Here is a 17216-nt window from a genome sequence, read left to right on the forward strand (position 1 = left end):
GGATGAAGTCCTAACTAATGGATGGATGGCTGTGCCACCAACAAATCCTAATTCTACAAAAGTAGCACAGTTCAAGGCAAATTTATTTATTTGCAAACATTTAATGAACATAATCTTTGTATGTCACGAGCTTGTTGATAGAGATTGAATTTATTTTATCCTAATGATTTATTAAGCAAATCTGCAAGTTGATCATTAGTGTTGACATAATATAGTTTAAATTTCACCTTCAAGCACCTATTCACAAATAAAATAATAATGAATTTTAATTTGTTTTATTCAAACATGAAATACTAGATTTTGTATTAGTGTAATCTCTCCTTGATTATCACAATACATTTTAATGTTGTTTGTAGTTTAGTCATCAAATTTAGAAATGATTTATCTATTTTTTGTTATAAATTGGCATAACACTTTTGTTACAACATTCAATTTTAGTGAGAAGTTGATGTTGCTAGACAACATCTTGTACATTGTTGCTAAGAGCTCAATATTTATATTCTATCAAATATCTTGATACTATTAGTTGGCGCTTACTTGGCTAGCTAATATATCCTCCTTCCATTGTAGAAACATATGCTTCTTCTAACCTTTGTATTTTTAAACATGAGCTCCAATTTGCCTATATATACTTTATTATGGTGTAAGATCCTTCTTTATGATAACAAATTCCATAATCCATAATATACTTAATATCATATAGAATATGTTTTGTTGCTTCTAAGTGGATGTCTTTTGGTTTGGACATGAAGTTGCTCCCTTTATTCAATGCATAAGCAATGTTTGATCTTATAATAGTTAAAAATATGAATTTTCTAACTAATTGGAAAAGAGAGTGTTGCATCACACAAGGGAGTTTGTGTATTGTTGATAAAAACTAATCCTTTTGGTAGAAGTAAACATACAAATTTATACTCCAATATTTTTAATTTCTTTAAGATGCTCTTTGCATAATTTATTTACTGAATGAAAATTCCTTTTGATGTTCTATCAAAATCAACTCATAAATATTGTTAACTAATTTCAAGATCAATCATATCAAACATACTTTGAAGATAATCTTTTTACCACATAATAAGCTTGATGTTACTACCAGTAACAAATGGATCGTCAATATATAACATAAATAAAACAATATCACCACCCTTATGCATATTATACATGTTTGCATCAAAATTTCTTCTTATCATATGTATGACTCTTAATACACTATTTGTCCTTTCATGACAAGATTTCCTAAATGATTGTTTTTGTCTGTAGATAGATTTTTTGAGTTTGCATACTAGTCATGTTTTTTTAGATAAGATGAATCTATCTAATTGAGTCATGAAAACTTCGTCTTTAAGAACACCATTTAGAAATGTTGTTTTCACATCCATGTGATGTATAGTCCAATTATTAGTAGTTATTAGGCTTATAGCAATTCTAATTCTAGACCACTTAATAATAGGAAAAAAAAAACCTTAGTGAAATCTATACTTCTTCTTTGTTCAAATCCTCTTGCAATTAACTTTGCCTTCTTCTTACTAGGTTGGTTGTTGATTCCAGGTTTCGACTTAGATATTCACTTCAATGATATAGGACGTTGCCCTTAAGGTAATTCTTCCAATGTTCAAGTGTTATTATTTTTACAATAAAGTCTATTTCTTCTTTCATTGTTTTTTTCCTCCCTAGATCATTAAAAGCTTGTGTGAAGTTGATATTTTCACCTTGTGAGTTGGTCTCTTCAAACTTTGTAGAATGAGTATTAAAACTTTTTAAATTTAATTGACACAAGTCATAATCTTTAATTGAGACATAAATAAAATAATTATCTAATTTGATGTTTGTTTTCCTAGATCTTTTGGATTTGCAAATAAGAAGGGTGATTTAAAGAAAAGAATCAAGACCTTGTTCACCAATACCAATTTGATCTATTATTCTTAGTATTGAAATGCTTTTCATAGACTCATTCTTTTGTACATTTTCTATACATACTATTATTGTCTATCTAGTAGAAGGTGGGCTAGGAGGTTATTTAATTATATCATCAAATAGTATATTTTAGTTAATGAAAAAAATCAAAACTTCTTTTTAATAATGGAAGTAGGATAAAATAAATTTGGATCAAATTTTTCTTTGTCCAAGATAATATCTCTAAAAATAATTATCTTTTATTTAAAAGAGTCATAATAATGATATGCTTCATTTGTTATTGTAGTAGCCTATGAATAAAGCACAATTTCTTTTTAAATCTAACTTATTTTTGTAAATTGAAGGTGTATGGTAATAAGTCACACAATCAAAAAATTGTAACTAAGATAGGTCATGCTTATGTCCAATAAATGTTTTATTTGGACTAAATATCCTAAAGCTTTTGTCAAAGATCTATTTTGTATATGATTCACAATTTTTAGAGCTTCCTCCTACATATAGTTAGGTACTTTTGTTTCAATATTAATGCTTTTTACTCTTCCTAAAATGCACCTATTTTTCTTTTTTGCTAGGCTATTTTATTAAAGACAATAGGGTGAAGTAAATTCTCTTCTAATCTCATCTTATTTGCAATAGCTTTGAAAATTTTTAGATATATATTCACCTCTACAATTTTCTATTAATCAATCTAATTTCTCGCTCGAGTTTTCTACAAGTGTTTTGAATTCTTTGAAGATGTTCAACATTTTCAAATTATTTTATAAAAAATATAATCAAGTCTTTTGGACATAATTATAAATTAATATTAAATTAAATTTTTATGATTTTCTAACAAAATAGGTAAAGGATCACATAAACTTCAAGGTTTTTATACAAATTTTCAAAAGTCCAAAAAGAATTCTTCAAACTTTAGTATGTTTTATTACTCTTAAATGTTCTTTTATAAACTTCCAAAGAACCTACTTTTTATAATATAAATAAATAAATAATAATAATAATAATAATATAAAAAAAACAATAACAACAAATATTTAAGTCTTGTCAATACAAGTGGTGAAACAATCCAAAAGCAACTTCTATTTCTACTCTAATTCTTTGTCTACTATATTTTTTTTCCTTTAAATCTTTTATCTCATGACTCTTGGTCCCTTCTCTTTGTGCTTGTATGAACTTCTACCACATAAAGTCATCAAATGTGACATAAATAGCTTGTGGATGCATTGACTCAAACATTTCCACACAACAAACATAAAAACAAAACAAACAAACAAACAAAAAAACAAAACAAAACAATATGGGCAAAGATGTGCACAAATGTGCAACAGTGTAGAAAATGCAAAGCAATGTTGATAAGCATGTGTTGACGAGGAGAAACTAACGCATGGGTTGCACAGCATTGTACAATCGTGTGATTGATGTACAGTTGGAAGAGGTCGGTGTTAGATCTGTTGGTGTTCGACAAACATTGAACTACCCTCACAAAAGTGATGGAGTAGAGAACAACGTTTGTGAACAGCAGCCGTTATCAGAAGAAAACCCAGGCGGCTGACGTGGCAAGCGATGAAAGCAAGAAACAGCGAAAGGTCAGCGAAAAGAAACAAATTTGGACCATTTCTCGATTTGTGCGTGTCATCCTTGCGCAGGGGCCATGCTAATCTTCTCTGTATCGTTCCAATTTTATCAGATGTCTCCGAAGAAACATGTACCACTGCTCTTCCACCATCCCATATTACCCTCCAAGCATCCACCTTCAATCCATGTGGGTCAATACTTCGCACAACCTCTTCACTCACTCTCAGCAACGCATCCATTGCTCAAACGCCTCCATGCGCTGCCTGCACCAACTCAATTGGATGCGTGTGCTGCATCTTCAACATCGTTATTCCCCACCACAATCACATCGTGGAAGGACACGGTTTACCCTTCTTCTCCACCACACCAGATCACATCTTCACCCATGCTTGCCTTCTTTCCACGACACATTACCTTAACATTCCATACCACGTTTGCTTTCGTGGAAATAGCACCCTCGCCTGTTTGTTTGCGAGCACGGTACACATGGAGTAGGGGACCTGATCGACCACAATGTTTGTGAACAGCCGTGACGAAAAGAAGATCGACTTTGCAGACTGCGAAAGGAAGATTGAGTGACCCGGAAAGAGGGACGAAAAATCTGGACCATTTCTCGATTTGTGCGTGTCATCCTTGCGCAGGGGCCATGCTAATCTTCTCTGTATCGTTCCAATTTTATCAGATGTCTCCGAAGAGACGAAAGAGCTCTCGGCGGCGCAACACAACATACTCGCCCAAACATCCACCTCCAATCCCTGTGGGTCAACTGCCTCTTTTCCGTCCCTCACGCCACCACTCACATCAACGCTTCCATCCGTGAAACGGGTTCATCCGCTGCACCGACTGGATACCTGCGTTGCCCTGCCTCTCCAACATTCCTGCTAGCCACCACGCCCAAATCGTGGAACGACACAAATTCCTCCTCCTTCCGCCCAACATGACATCATGTCTGCACACACGCTTGACTGCTTCACACAGGACAAAAACATACCACACCACACTCGCTTTCGTGAAAAATATCACCCTAGGCATGGACAAGCAAGTCACTACGAACAGCTCATCACTGCCATTGCAACCCCACCTTTGACACACATGCTCACAACCTCCACCTCAGAGTCTCGCAGCTGCACATTCAACGTGTGGTTACAGCGCCGCCACACACTCGGCTCACATGTTCTCGTCTTCACCTCACGCTTCACAATGCACTCGCGCTGGCCGTCGCTTCGCGCAGGAAATGCTCCAGCCAAAAGACAACAACGCCATGGTGTCCACAGCACACGAATCTAGACTCCGTCACCACAACCATTCTGGACATGCACATCACGTTGCACACAAAGAGCGGCAAGGGTCAAGCACGCAACATGTCAAGCAGTGACACAACTCCAAACAAATGCCTGGCTCACCTCGCCTCGCCTCGCCTCAACTCAACTCAACTCACCTCACCTCACCTCACCTCAGTGCTGCCATTCGTCCCGCCCCACAGACCTGGTCAGTGCAGGAAACCGAGATGAAGAGTCCAGCACCCGAGCCATGTGTGCGCGGATGTGATGATCCCCACATCATGAAATTGGCAAATGTGATGGCCCCGAGTCCCTGCACTGAAGTGGAGTGCTGTGAAGTCCAGTTCAACCATCACTTGGCTGTGAGCAGCGACTGCAACCTCCACATCCTGTCGGAAGCTCCCACCCTCGGGCTTGCAACGCTCTCAGCCCTCACCCGGGCTCTGTTCATGACTGCCTGGCTTGCACAACCGCCGGAAGTACTTCACTGGTTGAGGCGTCCTGTGCGTTGACGGCGTCTTTGGTAATGCAGTAAAGTTGGAGCTCATTGGTATTGCAGTGAACACGCCGTTGGAGCTCATTGGTACGGGCTTCTGTCACCGACACGTTTACATTTGCTTCACCTGAAGTGGGCAGGAGCTTCCATTTCATTTTGTGGAATCAACGCTTGGCTTCCTTCACTTGCGAAGCCCCTGCCTAACCATGCAATCAGGGTCGTTAGACTTTTTGGCCCCGATTATGATCCCAACACTGCCTTGCATGGACCATGACCTCCGGAGCTGTGATTTATAGGTTCCCTTTACCACATATACTGAAATCGTCAGGGTTAAACCTGCCGCTCGAAGGGGCTGGTAGCAGAGCGAATTTGCATTTGGATAGTACTGCAATGCTTCTGTTACTGCAATAAAAAGCTTGCAAATGGCTTCATAAGCATACGGTCAGACAACCTCTGGATGTCAATAGCATGGTCGAGCCTTGCATATGCACTAAGTTAGTTAAATATCTTGGCCTTACGAGATTGTGTTAACATTCAATCTGTGCACACTCAGGCACTGTACACGTTCTAATAAATGTGAAATGAAGGGTACATGCACCTGAAATAGGTGCAAATTGGATGATATGGAAATTTGATATGGTTGTCCATTTGACAAGGATGAAGTCCTAACTAATGGATGGATGGCTGTGCCACCAACAAATCCTAATTCTACAAAAGTAGCACAGTTCAAGGCAAATTTATTTATTTGCAAACATTTAATGAACATAATCTTTGTATGTCACGAGCTTGTTGATAGAGATTGAATTTATTTTATCCTAATGATTTATTAAGCAAATCTGCAAGTTGATCATTAGTGTTGACATAATATAGTTTAATTTCACCTTCAAGCACCTATTCACAAATAAAATAATAATGAATTTTAATTTGTTTTATTCAAACATGAAATACTAGATTTTGTATTAGTGTAATCTCTCCTTGATTATCACAATACATTTTAATGTTGTTTGTAGTTTAGTCATCAAATTTAGAAATGATTTATCTATTTTTTGTTATAAATTGGCATAACACTTTTGTTACAACATTCAATTTTAGTGAGAAGTTGATGTTGCTAGACAACATCTTGTACATTGTTGCTAAGAGCTCAATATTTATATTCTATCAAATATCTTGATACTATTAGTTGGCGCTTACTTGGCTAGCTAATATATCCTCCTTCCATTGTAGAAACATATGCTTCTTCTAACCTTTGTATTTTTAAACATGAGCTCCAATTTGCCTATATATACTTTATTATGGTGTAAGATCCTTCTTTATGATAACAAATTCCATAATCCATAATATACTTAATATCATATAGAATATGTTTTGTTGCTTCTAAGTGGATGTCTTTTGGTTTGGACATGAAGTTGCTCCCTTTATTCAATGCATAAGCAATGTTTGATCTTATAATAGTTAAAAATATGAATTTTCTAACTAATTGGAAAAAGAGTGTTGCATCACACAAGGGAGTTTGTGTATTGTTGATAAAAACTAATCCTTTTGGTAGAAGTAAACATACAAATTTATACTCCAATATTTTTAATTTCTTTAAGATGCTCTTTGCATAATTTATTTACTGAATGAAAATTCCTTTTGATGTTCTATCAAAATCAACTCATAAATATTGTTAACTAATTTCAAGATCAATCATATCAAACATACTTTGAAGATAATCTTTTTACCACATAATAAGCTTGATGTTACTACCAGTAACAAATGGATCGTCAATATATAACATAAATAAAACAATATCACCACCCTTATGCATATTATACATGTTTGCATCAAAATTTCTTCTTATCATATGTATGACTCTTAATACACTATTTGTCCTTTCATGACAAGATTTCCTAAATGATTGTTTTTGTCTGTAGATAGATTTTTTGAGTTTGCATACTAGTCATGTTTTTTTAGATAAGATGAATCTATCTAATTGAGTCATGAAAACTTCGTCTTTAAGAACACCATTTAGAAATGTTGTTTTCACATCCATGTGATGTATAGTCCAATTATTAGTAGTTATTAGGCTTATAGCAATTCTAATTCTAGACCACTTAATAATAGGAAAAAAAAAACCTTAGTGAAATCTATACTTCTTCTTTGTTCAAATCCTCTTGCAATTAACTTTGCCTTCTTCTTACTAGGTTGGTTGTTGATTCCAGGTTTCGACTTAGATATTCACTTCAATGATATAGGACGTTGCCCTTAAGGTAATTCTTCCAATGTTCAAGTGTTATTATTTTTACAATAAAGTCTATTTCTTCTTTCATTGTTTTTTTCCTCCCTAGATCATTAAAAGCTTGTGTGAAGTTGATATTTTCACCTTGTGAGTTGGTCTCTTCAAACTTTGTAGAATGAGTATTAAAACTTTTTAAATTTAATTGACACAAGTCATAATCTTTAATTGAGACATAAATAAAATAATTATCTAATTTGATGTTTGTTTTCCTAGATCTTTTGGATTTGCAAATAAGAAGGGTGATTTAAAGAAAAGAATCAAGACCTTGTTCACCAATACCAATTTGATCTATTATTCTTAGTATTGAAATGCTTTTCATAGACTCATTCTTTTGTACATTTTCTATACATACTATTATTGTCTATCTAGTAGAAGGTGGGCTAGGAGGTTATTTAATTATATCATCAAATAGTATATTTTAGTTAATGAAAAAAATCAAAACTTCTTTTTAATAATGGAAGTAGGATAAAATAAATTTTGGATCAAATTTTTCTTTGTCCAAGATAATATCTCTAAAAATAATTATCTTTTATTTAAAAGAGTCATAATAATGATATGCTTCATTTGTTATTGTAGTAGCCTATGAATAAAGCACAATTTCTTTTTAAATCTAACTTATTTTTGTAAATTGAAGGTGTATGGTAATAAGTCACACAATCAAAAAATTGTAACTAAGATAGGTCATGCTTATGTCCAATAAATGTTTTATTTGGACTAAATATCCTAAAGCTTTTGTCAAAGATCTATTTTGTATATGATTCACAATTTTTAGAGCTTCCTCCTACATATAGTTAGGTACTTTTGTTTTAATATTAATGCTTTTTACTCTTCCTAAAATGCACCTATTTTTCTTTTTTGCTAGGCTATTTTATTAAAGACAATAGGGTGAAGTAAATTCTCTTCTAATCTCATCTTATTTGCAATAGCTTTGAAATTTTTTAGATATATATTCACCTCTACAATTTTCTATTAATCAATCTAATTTCTGCTCGAGTTTTCTACAAGTGTTTTGAATTCTTTGAAGATGTTCAACATTTTCAAATTATTTTATAAAAAAATATAATCAAGTCTTTTGGACATAATTATAAATTAATATTAAATTAAATTTTTTATGATTTTCTAACAAAATAGGTAAAGGATCACATAAACTTCAAGGTTTTTATACAAATTTTCAAAAGTCCAAAAAGAATTCTTCAAACTTTAGTATGTTTTATTACTCTTAAATGTTCTTTTATAAACTTCCAAAGAACCTACTTTTTATAATATAAATAAATAAATAATAATAATAATAATAATATAAAAAAAACAATAACAACAAATATTTAAGTCTTGTCAATACAAGTGGTGAAACAATCCAAAAGCAACTTCTATTTCTACTCTAATTCTTTGTCTACTATATTTTTTTTCCTTTAAATCTTTTATCTCATGACTCTTGGTCCCTTCTCTTTGTGCTTGTATGAACTTCTACCACATAAAGTCATCAAATGTGACATAAATAGCTTGTGGATGCATTGACTCAAACATTTCCACACAACAAACATAAAAACAAAACAAACAAACAAACAAAAAAACAAAACAAAACAATATGGGCAAAGATGTGCACAAATGTGCAACAGTGTAGAAAATGCAAAGCAATGTTGATAAGCATGTGTTGACGAGGAGAAACTAACGCATGGGTTGCACAGCATTGTACAATCGTGTGATTGATGTACAGTTGGAAGAGGTCGGTGTTAGATCTGTTGGTGTTCGACAAACATTGAACTACCCTCACAAAAGTGATGGAGTAGAGAACAACGTTTGTGAACAGCAGCCGTTATCAGAAGAAAACCCAGGCGGCTGACGTGGCAAGCGATGAAAGCAAGAAACAGCGAAAGGTCAGCGAAAAGAAACAAATTTGGACCATTTCTCGATTTGTGCGTGTCATCCTTGCGCAGGGGCCATGCTAATCTTCTCTGTATCGTTCCAATTTTATCAGATGTCTCCGAAGAAACATGTACCACTGCTCTTCCACCATCCCATATTACCCTCCAAGCATCCACCTTCAATCCATGTGGGTCAATACTTCGCACAACCTCTTCACTCACTCTCAGCAACGCATCCATTGCTCAAACGCCTCCATGCGCTGCCTGCACCAACTCAATTGGATGCGTGTGCTGCATCTTCAACATCGTTATTCCCCACCACAATCACATCGTGGAAGGACACGGTTTACCCTTCTTCTCCACCACACCAGATCACATCTTCACCCATGCTTGCCTTCTTTCCACGACACATTACCTTAACATTCCATACCACGTTTGCTTTCGTGGAAATAGCACCCTCGCCTGTTTGTTTGCGAGCACGGTACACATGGAGTAGGGGACCTGATCGACCACAATGTTTGTGAACAGCCGTGACGAAAAGAAGATCGACTTTGCAGACTGCGAAAGGAAGATTGAGTGACCCGGAAAGAGGGACGAAAAAATCTGGACCATTTCTCGATTTGTGCGTGTCATCCTTGCGCAGGGGCCATGCTAATCTTCTCTGTATCGTTCCAATTTTATCAGATGTCTCCGAAGAGACGAAAGAGCTCTCGGCGGCGCAACACAACATACTCGCCCAAACATCCACCTCCAATCCCTGTGGGTCAACTGCCTCTTTTCCGTCCCTCACGCCACCACTCACATCAACGCTTCCATCCGTGAAACGGGTTCATCCGCTGCACCGACTGGATACCTGCGTTGCCCTGCCTCTCCAACATTCCTGCTAGCCACCACGCCCAAATCGTGGAACGACACAAATTCCTCCTCCTTCCGCCCAACATGACATCATGTCTGCACACACGCTTGACTGCTTCACACAGGACAAAAACATACCACACCACACTCGCTTTCGTGAAAAATATCACCCTAGGCATGGACAAGCAAGTCACTACGAACAGCTCATCACTGCCATTGCAACCCCACCTTTGACACACATGCTCACAACCTCCACCTCAGAGTCTCGCAGCTGCACATTCAACGTGTGGTTACAGCGCCGCCACACACTCGGCTCACATGTTCTCGTCTTCACCTCACGCTTCACAATGCACTCGCGCTGGCCGTCGCTTCGCGCAGGAAATGCTCCAGCAAAAGACAACAACGCCATGGTGTCCACAGCACACGAATCTAGACTCCGTCACCACAACCATTCTGGACATGCACATCACGTTGCACACAAAGAGCGGCAAGGGTCAAGCACGCAACATGTCAAGCAGTGACACAACTCCAAACAAATGCCTGGCTCACCTCGCCTCGCCTCGCCTCAACTCAACTCAACTCACCTCACCTCACCTCACCTCAGTGCTGCCATTCGTCCCGCTCCACAGACCTGGTCAGTGCAGGAAACCGAGATGAAGAGTCCAGCACCCGAGCCATGTGTGCGCGGATGTGATGATCCCCACATCATGAAATTGGCAAATGTGATGGCCCCGAGTCCCTGCACTGAAGTGGAGTGCTGTGAAGTCCAGTTCAACCATCACTTGGCTGTGAGCAGCGACTGCAACCTCCACATCCTGTCGGAAGCTCCCACCCTCGGGCTTGCAACGCTCCTCAGCCCTCACCCGGGGCTCTGTTCATGGACCTGCCTGGCTTGCACAACCGCCGGAAGTACTTCACTGGTTGAGGCGTCCTGTGCGTTGACGGCGTCTTTGGTAATGCAGTAAAGTTGGAGCTCATTGGTATTGCAGTGAACACGCCGTTGGAGCTCATTGGTACGGGCTTCTGTCACCGACACGTTTACATTTGCTTCACCTGAAGTGGGCAGGAGCTTCCATTTCATTTTGTGGAATCAACGCTTGGCTTCCTTCACTTGCGAAGCCCCTGCCTAACCATGCAATCAGGGTCGTTAGACTTTTTGGCCCCGATTATGATCCCAACACTGCCTTGCATGGACCATGACCTCCGGAGCTGTGATTTATAGGTTCCCTTTACCACATATACTGAAATCGTCAGGGTTAAACCTGCCGCTCGAAGGGGCTGGTAGCAGAGCGAATTTGCATTTGGATAGTACTGCAATGCTTCTGTTACTGCAATAAAAAGCTTGCAAATGGCTTCATAAGCATACGGTCAGACAACCTCTGGATGTCAATAGCATGGTCGAGCCTTGCATATGCACTAAGTTAGTTAAATATCTTGGCCTTACGAGATTGTGTTAACATTCAATCTGTGCACACTCAGGCACTGTACACGTTCTAATAAATGTGAAATGAAGGGTACATGCACCTGAAATAGGTGCAAATTGGATGATATGGAAATTTGATATGGTTGTCCATTTGACAAGGATGAAGTCCTAACTAATGGATGGATGGCTGTGCCACCAACAAATCCTAATTCTACAAAAGTAGCACAGTTCAAGGCAAATTTATTTATTTGCAAACATTTAATGAACATAATCTTTGTATGTCACGAGCTTGTTGATAGAGATTGAATTTATTTTATCCTAATGATTTATTAAGCAAATCTGCAAGTTGATCATTAGTGTTGACATAATATAGTTTAATTTCACCTTCAAGCACCTATTCACAAATAAAATAATAATGAATTTTAATTTGTTTTATTCAAACATGAAATACTAGATTTTGTATTAGTGTAATCTCTCCTTGATTATCACAATACATTTTAATGTTGTTTGTAGTTTAGTCATCAAATTTAGAAATGATTTATCTATTTTTTGTTATAAATTGGCATAACACTTTTGTTACAACATTCAATTTTAGTGAGAAGTTGATGTTGCTAGACAACATCTTGTACATTGTTGCTAAGAGCTCAATATTTATATTCTATCAAATATCTTGATACTATTAGTTGGCGCTTACTTGGCTAGCTAATATATCCTCCTTCCATTGTAGAAACATATGCTTCTTCTAACCTTTGTATTTTTAAACATGAGCTCCAATTTGCCTATATATACTTTATTATGGTGTAAGATCCTTCTTTATGATAACAAATTCCATAATCCATAATATACTTAATATCATATAGAATATGTTTTGTTGCTTCTAAGTGGATGTCTTTTGGTTTGGACATGAAGTTGCTCCCTTTATTCAATGCATAAGCAATGTTTGATCTTATAATAGTTAAAAATATGAATTTTCTAACTAATTGGAAAAAGAGTGTTGCATCACACAAGGGAGTTTGTGTATTGTTGATAAAAACTAATCCTTTTGGTAGAAGTAAACATACAAATTTATACTCCAATATTTTTAATTTCTTTAAGATGCTCTTTGCATAATTTATTTACTGAATGAAAATTCCTTTTGATGTTCTATCAAAATCAACTCATAAATATTGTTAACTAATTTCAAGATCAATCATATCAAACATACTTTGAAGATAATCTTTTTACCACATAATAAGCTTGATGTTACTACCAGTAACAAATGGATCGTCAATATATAACATAAATAAAACAATATCACCACCCTTATGCATATTATACATGTTTGCATCAAAATTTCTTCTTATCATATGTATGACTCTTAATACACTATTTGTCCTTTCATGACAAGATTTCCTAAATGATTGTTTTTGTCTGTAGATAGATTTTTTGAGTTTGCATACTAGTCATGTTTTTTTAGATAAGATGAATCTATCTAATTGAGTCATGAAAACTTCGTCTTTAAGAACACCATTTAGAAATGTTGTTTTCACATCCATGTGATGTATAGTCCAATTATTAGTAGTTATTAGGCTTATAGCAATTCTAATTCTAGACCACTTAATAATAGGAAAAAAAAAACCTTAGTGAAATCTATACTTCTTCTTTGTTCAAATCCTCTTGCAATTAACTTTGCCTTCTTCTTACTAGGTTGGTTGTTGATTCCAGGTTTCGACTTAGATATTCACTTCAATGATATAGGACGTTGCCCTTAAGGTAATTCTTCCAATGTTCAAGTGTTATTATTTTTACAATAAAGTCTATTTCTTCTTTCATTGTTTTTTTCCTCCCTAGATCATTAAAAGCTTGTGTGAAGTTGATATTTTCACCTTGTGAGTTGGTCTCTTCAAACTTTGTAGAATGAGTATTAAAACTTTTTAAATTTAATTGACACAAGTCATAATCTTTAATTGAGACATAAATAAAATAATTATCTAATTTGATGTTTGTTTTCCTAGATCTTTTGGATTTGCAAATAAGAAGGGTGATTTAAAGAAAAGAATCAAGACCTTGTTCACCAATACCAATTTGATCTATTATTCTTAGTATTGAAATGCTTTTCATAGACTCATTCTTTTGTACATTTTCTATACATACTATTATTGTCTATCTAGTAGAAGGTGGGCTAGGAGGTTATTTAATTATATCATCAAATAGTATATTTTAGTTAATGAAAAAAATCAAAACTTCTTTTTAATAATGGAAGTAGGATAAAATAAATTTTGGATCAAATTTTTCTTTGTCCAAGATAATATCTCTAAAAATAATTATCTTTTATTTAAAAGAGTCATAATAATGATATGCTTCATTTGTTATTGTAGTAGCCTATGAATAAAGCACAATTTCTTTTTAAATCTAACTTATTTTTGTAAATTGAAGGTGTATGGTAATAAGTCACACAATCAAAAAATTGTAACTAAGATAGGTCATGCTTATGTCCAATAAATGTTTTATTTGGACTAAATATCCTAAAGCTTTTGTCAAAGATCTATTTTGTATATGATTCACAATTTTTAGAGCTTCCTCCTACATATAGTTAGGTACTTTTGTTTCAATATTAATGCTTTTTACTCTTCCTAAAATGCACCTATTTTTCTTTTTTGCTAGGCTATTTTATTAAAGACAATAGGGTGAAGTAAATTCTCTTCTAATCTCATCTTATTTGCAATAGCTTTGAAATTTTTTAGATATATATTCACCTCTACAATTTTCTATTAATCAATCTAATTTCTGCTCGAGTTTTCTACAAGTGTTTTGAATTCTTTGAAGATGTTCAACATTTTCAAATTATTTTATAAAAAAATATAATCAAGTCTTTTGGACATAATTATAAATTAATATTAAATTAAATTTTTTATGATTTTCTAACAAAATAGGTAAAGGATCACATAAACTTCAAGGTTTTTATACAAATTTTCAAAAGTCCAAAAAGAATTCTTCAAACTTTAGTATGTTTTATTACTCTTAAATGTTCTTTTATAAACTTCCAAAGAACCTACTTTTTATAATATAAATAAATAAATAATAATAATAATAATAATATAAAAAAAACAATAACAACAAATATTTAAGTCTTGTCAATACAAGTGGTGAAACAATCCAAAAGCAACTTCTATTTCTACTCTAATTCTTTGTCTACTATATTTTTTTTCCTTTAAATCTTTTATCTCATGACTCTTGGTCCCTTCTCTTTGTGCTTGTATGAACTTCTACCACATAAAGTCATCAAATGTGACATAAATAGCTTGTGGATGCATTGACTCAAACATTTCCACACAACAAACATAAAAACAAAACAAACAAACAAACAAAAAAACAAAACAAAACAATATGGGCAAAGATGTGCACAAATGTGCAACAGTGTAGAAAATGCAAAGCAATGTTGATAAGCATGTGTTGACGAGGAGAAACTAACGCATGGGTTGCACAGCATTGTACAATCGTGTGATTGATGTACAGTTGGAAGAGGTCGGTGTTAGATCTGTTGGTGTTCGACAAACATTGAACTACCCTCACAAAAGTGATGGAGTAGAGAACAACGTTTGTGAACAGCAGCCGTTATCAGAAGAAAACCCAGGCGGCTGACGTGGCAAGCGATGAAAGCAAGAAACAGCGAAAGGTCAGCGAAAAGAAACAAATTTGGACCATTTCTCGATTTGTGCGTGTCATCCTTGCGCAGGGGCCATGCTAATCTTCTCTGTATCGTTCCAATTTTATCAGATGTCTCCGAAGAAACATGTACCACTGCTCTTCCACCATCCCATATTACCCTCCAAGCATCCACCTTCAATCCATGTGGGTCAATACTTCGCACAACCTCTTCACTCACTCTCAGCAACGCATCCATTGCTCAAACGCCTCCATGCGCTGCCTGCACCAACTCAATTGGATGCGTGTGCTGCATCTTCAACATCGTTATTCCCCACCACAATCACATCGTGGAAGGACACGGTTTACCCTTCTTCTCCACCACACCAGATCACATCTTCACCCATGCTTGCCTTCTTTCCACGACACATTACCTTAACATTCCATACCACGTTTGCTTTCGTGGAAATAGCACCCTCGCCTGTTTGTTTGCGAGCACGGTACACATGGAGTAGGGGACCTGATCGACCACAATGTTTGTGAACAGCCGTGACGAAAAGAAGATCGACTTTGCAGACTGCGAAAGGAAGATTGAGTGACCCGGAAAGAGGGACGAAAAAATCTGGACCATTTCTCGATTTGTGCGTGTCATCCTTGCGCAGGGGCCATGCTAATCTTCTCTGTATCGTTCCAATTTTATCAGATGTCTCCGAAGAGACGAAAGAGCTCTCGGCGGCGCAACACAACATACTCGCCCAAACATCCACCTCCAATCCCTGTGGGTCAACTGCCTCTTTTCCGTCCCTCACGCCACCACTCACATCAACGCTTCCATCCGTGAAACGGGTTCATCCGCTGCACCGACTGGATACCTGCGTTGCCCTGCCTCTCCAACATTCCTGCTAGCCACCACGCCCAAATCGTGGAACGACACAAATTCCTCCTCCTTCCGCCCAACATGACATCATGTCTGCACACACGCTTGACTGCTTCACACAGGACAAAAACATACCACACCACACTCGCTTTCGTGAAAAATATCACCCTAGGCATGGACAAGCAAGTCACTACGAACAGCTCATCACTGCCATTGCAACCCCACCTTTGACACACATGCTCACAACCTCCACCTCAGAGTCTCGCAGCTGCACATTCAACGTGTGGTTACAGCGCCGCCACACACTCGGCTCACATGTTCTCGTCTTCACCTCACGCTTCACAATGCACTCGCGCTGGCCGTCGCTTCGCGCAGGAAATGCTCCAGCAAAAGACAACAACGCCATGGTGTCCACAGCACACGAATCTAGACTCCGTCACCACAACCATTCTGGACATGCACATCACGTTGCACACAAAGAGCGGCAAGGGTCAAGCACGCAACATGTCAAGCAGTGACACAACTCCAAACAAATGCCTGGCTCACCTCGCCTCGCCTCGCCTCAACTCAACTCAACTCACCTCACCTCACCTCACCTCAGTGCTGCCATTCGTCCCGCTCCACAGACCTGGTCAGTGCAGGAAACCGAGATGAAGAGTCCAGCACCCGAGCCATGTGTGCGCGGATGTGATGATCCCCACATCATGAAATTGGCAAATGTGATGGCCCCGAGTCCCTGCACTGAAGTGGAGTGCTGTGAAGTCCAGTTCAACCATCACTTGGCTGTGAGCAGCGACTGCAACCTCCACATCCTGTCGGAAGCTCCCACCCTCGGGCTTGCAACGCTCCTCAGCCCTCACCCGGGGCTCTGTTCATGGACCTGCCTGGCTTGCACAACCGCCGGAAGTACTTCACTGGTTGAGGCGTCCTGTGCGTTGACGGCGTCTTTGGTAATGCAGTAAAGTTGGAGCTCATTGGTATTGCAGTGAACACGCCGTTGGAGCTCATTGGTACGGGCTTCTGTCACCGACACGT

The 17216-nt window shown here is 37.0% G+C and overlaps 2 protein-coding genes, 1 long non-coding RNA gene and 6 other non-coding genes across 12 annotated transcripts; all 9 read right to left on the reverse strand.

Annotated features, from left to right (window-relative positions):
• Window positions 1-3511: 3511 nt before the first annotated feature.
• LOC149988262 (U6 spliceosomal RNA) lies at window positions 3512-3614 on the reverse strand. The gene has a single exon (XR_016505317.1). It is a non-coding gene; the product is annotated as a U6 spliceosomal RNA (small nuclear RNA).
• LOC149988263 (uncharacterized) lies at window positions 3517-4959 on the reverse strand. 2 transcript variants are annotated; one of them, XR_016505146.1, is made up of 2 exons: window positions 4568-4959; window positions 3517-4435 (listed from the first exon to the last, which is right to left on the reverse strand). It is a non-coding gene; the product is annotated as an uncharacterized LOC149988263 (long non-coding RNA). The 2 variants fall into 2 exon arrangements; XR_016505145.1 differs by having other exon boundaries at window positions 3517-4451.
• On the reverse strand, window positions 4082-4184 carry LOC149988264 (U6 spliceosomal RNA). The gene has a single exon (XR_016505314.1). It is a non-coding gene; the product is annotated as a U6 spliceosomal RNA (small nuclear RNA).
• Window positions 4960-9428: 4469 nt separating the features above from the next.
• On the reverse strand, window positions 9429-9531 carry LOC149988265 (U6 spliceosomal RNA). Its single transcript, XR_016505318.1, has one exon. It is a non-coding gene; the product is annotated as a U6 spliceosomal RNA (small nuclear RNA).
• LOC149988266 (uncharacterized) lies at window positions 9434-10666 on the reverse strand. Of its 2 annotated transcripts, none has more exons than XM_090253727.1 (2): window positions 10486-10666; window positions 9434-10353 (listed from the first exon to the last, which is right to left on the reverse strand). In XM_090253727.1, exons 1-2 carry the CDS (start codon window positions 10664-10666, stop codon window positions 10286-10288), a joined length of 249 nt encoding a protein of 82 aa, XP_090109853.1. In that variant the 3' UTR covers window positions 9434-10285. The 2 variants fall into 2 exon arrangements, with proteins under 2 accessions (XP_090109853.1, XP_090109852.1); XM_090253726.1 differs by having other exon boundaries at window positions 9434-10369.
• Window positions 10000-10102, reverse strand: LOC149988267 (U6 spliceosomal RNA). The gene has a single exon (XR_016505315.1). It is a non-coding gene; the product is annotated as a U6 spliceosomal RNA (small nuclear RNA).
• A 4683-nt stretch (window positions 10667-15349) lies between the features above and the next one.
• LOC149988268 (U6 spliceosomal RNA) lies at window positions 15350-15452 on the reverse strand. The gene has a single exon (XR_016505319.1). It is a non-coding gene; the product is annotated as a U6 spliceosomal RNA (small nuclear RNA).
• Window positions 15355-17146, reverse strand: LOC149988269 (uncharacterized). Of its 2 annotated transcripts, none has more exons than XM_090253725.1 (2): window positions 16407-17146; window positions 15355-16274 (listed from the first exon to the last, which is right to left on the reverse strand). In XM_090253725.1, the coding sequence occupies exons 1-2, from the start codon at window positions 16585-16587 to the stop codon at window positions 16207-16209; spliced, it is 249 nt and encodes an 82-aa protein (XP_090109851.1). In that variant the 5' UTR covers window positions 16588-17146; the 3' UTR covers window positions 15355-16206. The 2 variants fall into 2 exon arrangements, with proteins under 2 accessions (XP_090109851.1, XP_090109850.1); XM_090253724.1 differs by having other exon boundaries at window positions 15355-16290; window positions 16407-16587.
• On the reverse strand, window positions 15921-16023 carry LOC112288106 (U6 spliceosomal RNA). The gene has a single exon (XR_002971472.1). It is a non-coding gene; the product is annotated as a U6 spliceosomal RNA (small nuclear RNA).
• Window positions 17147-17216: the final 70 nt, after the last annotated feature.

The sequence above is a fragment of the Physcomitrium patens genome, chromosome 10, assembly GCF_059467195.1.
Source record: "Physcomitrium patens ecotype Gransden chromosome 10, ASM5946719v1, whole genome shotgun sequence".
NCBI lineage: Eukaryota > Viridiplantae > Streptophyta > Bryopsida > Funariales > Funariaceae > Physcomitrium > Physcomitrium patens.

Coding starts and splice junctions, on each gene's coding strand:
- LOC149988266 (XM_090253726.1), bottom strand. CDS start 10,666: ATGGCGTTGTTGTCTTTTGCTGGAGCATTTCCTGCGCGAAGCGACGGC. Junction 10,370..10,485: donor TGTGAGCATGTGTGTCAAAG/GTGGGGTTGCAA, acceptor TGTGTGAAGCAG/TCAAGCGTGTGTGCAGACAT.
- LOC149988269 (XM_090253724.1), bottom strand. CDS start 16,587: ATGGCGTTGTTGTCTTTTGCTGGAGCATTTCCTGCGCGAAGCGACGGC. Junction 16,291..16,406: donor TGTGAGCATGTGTGTCAAAG/GTGGGGTTGCAA, acceptor TGTGTGAAGCAG/TCAAGCGTGTGTGCAGACAT.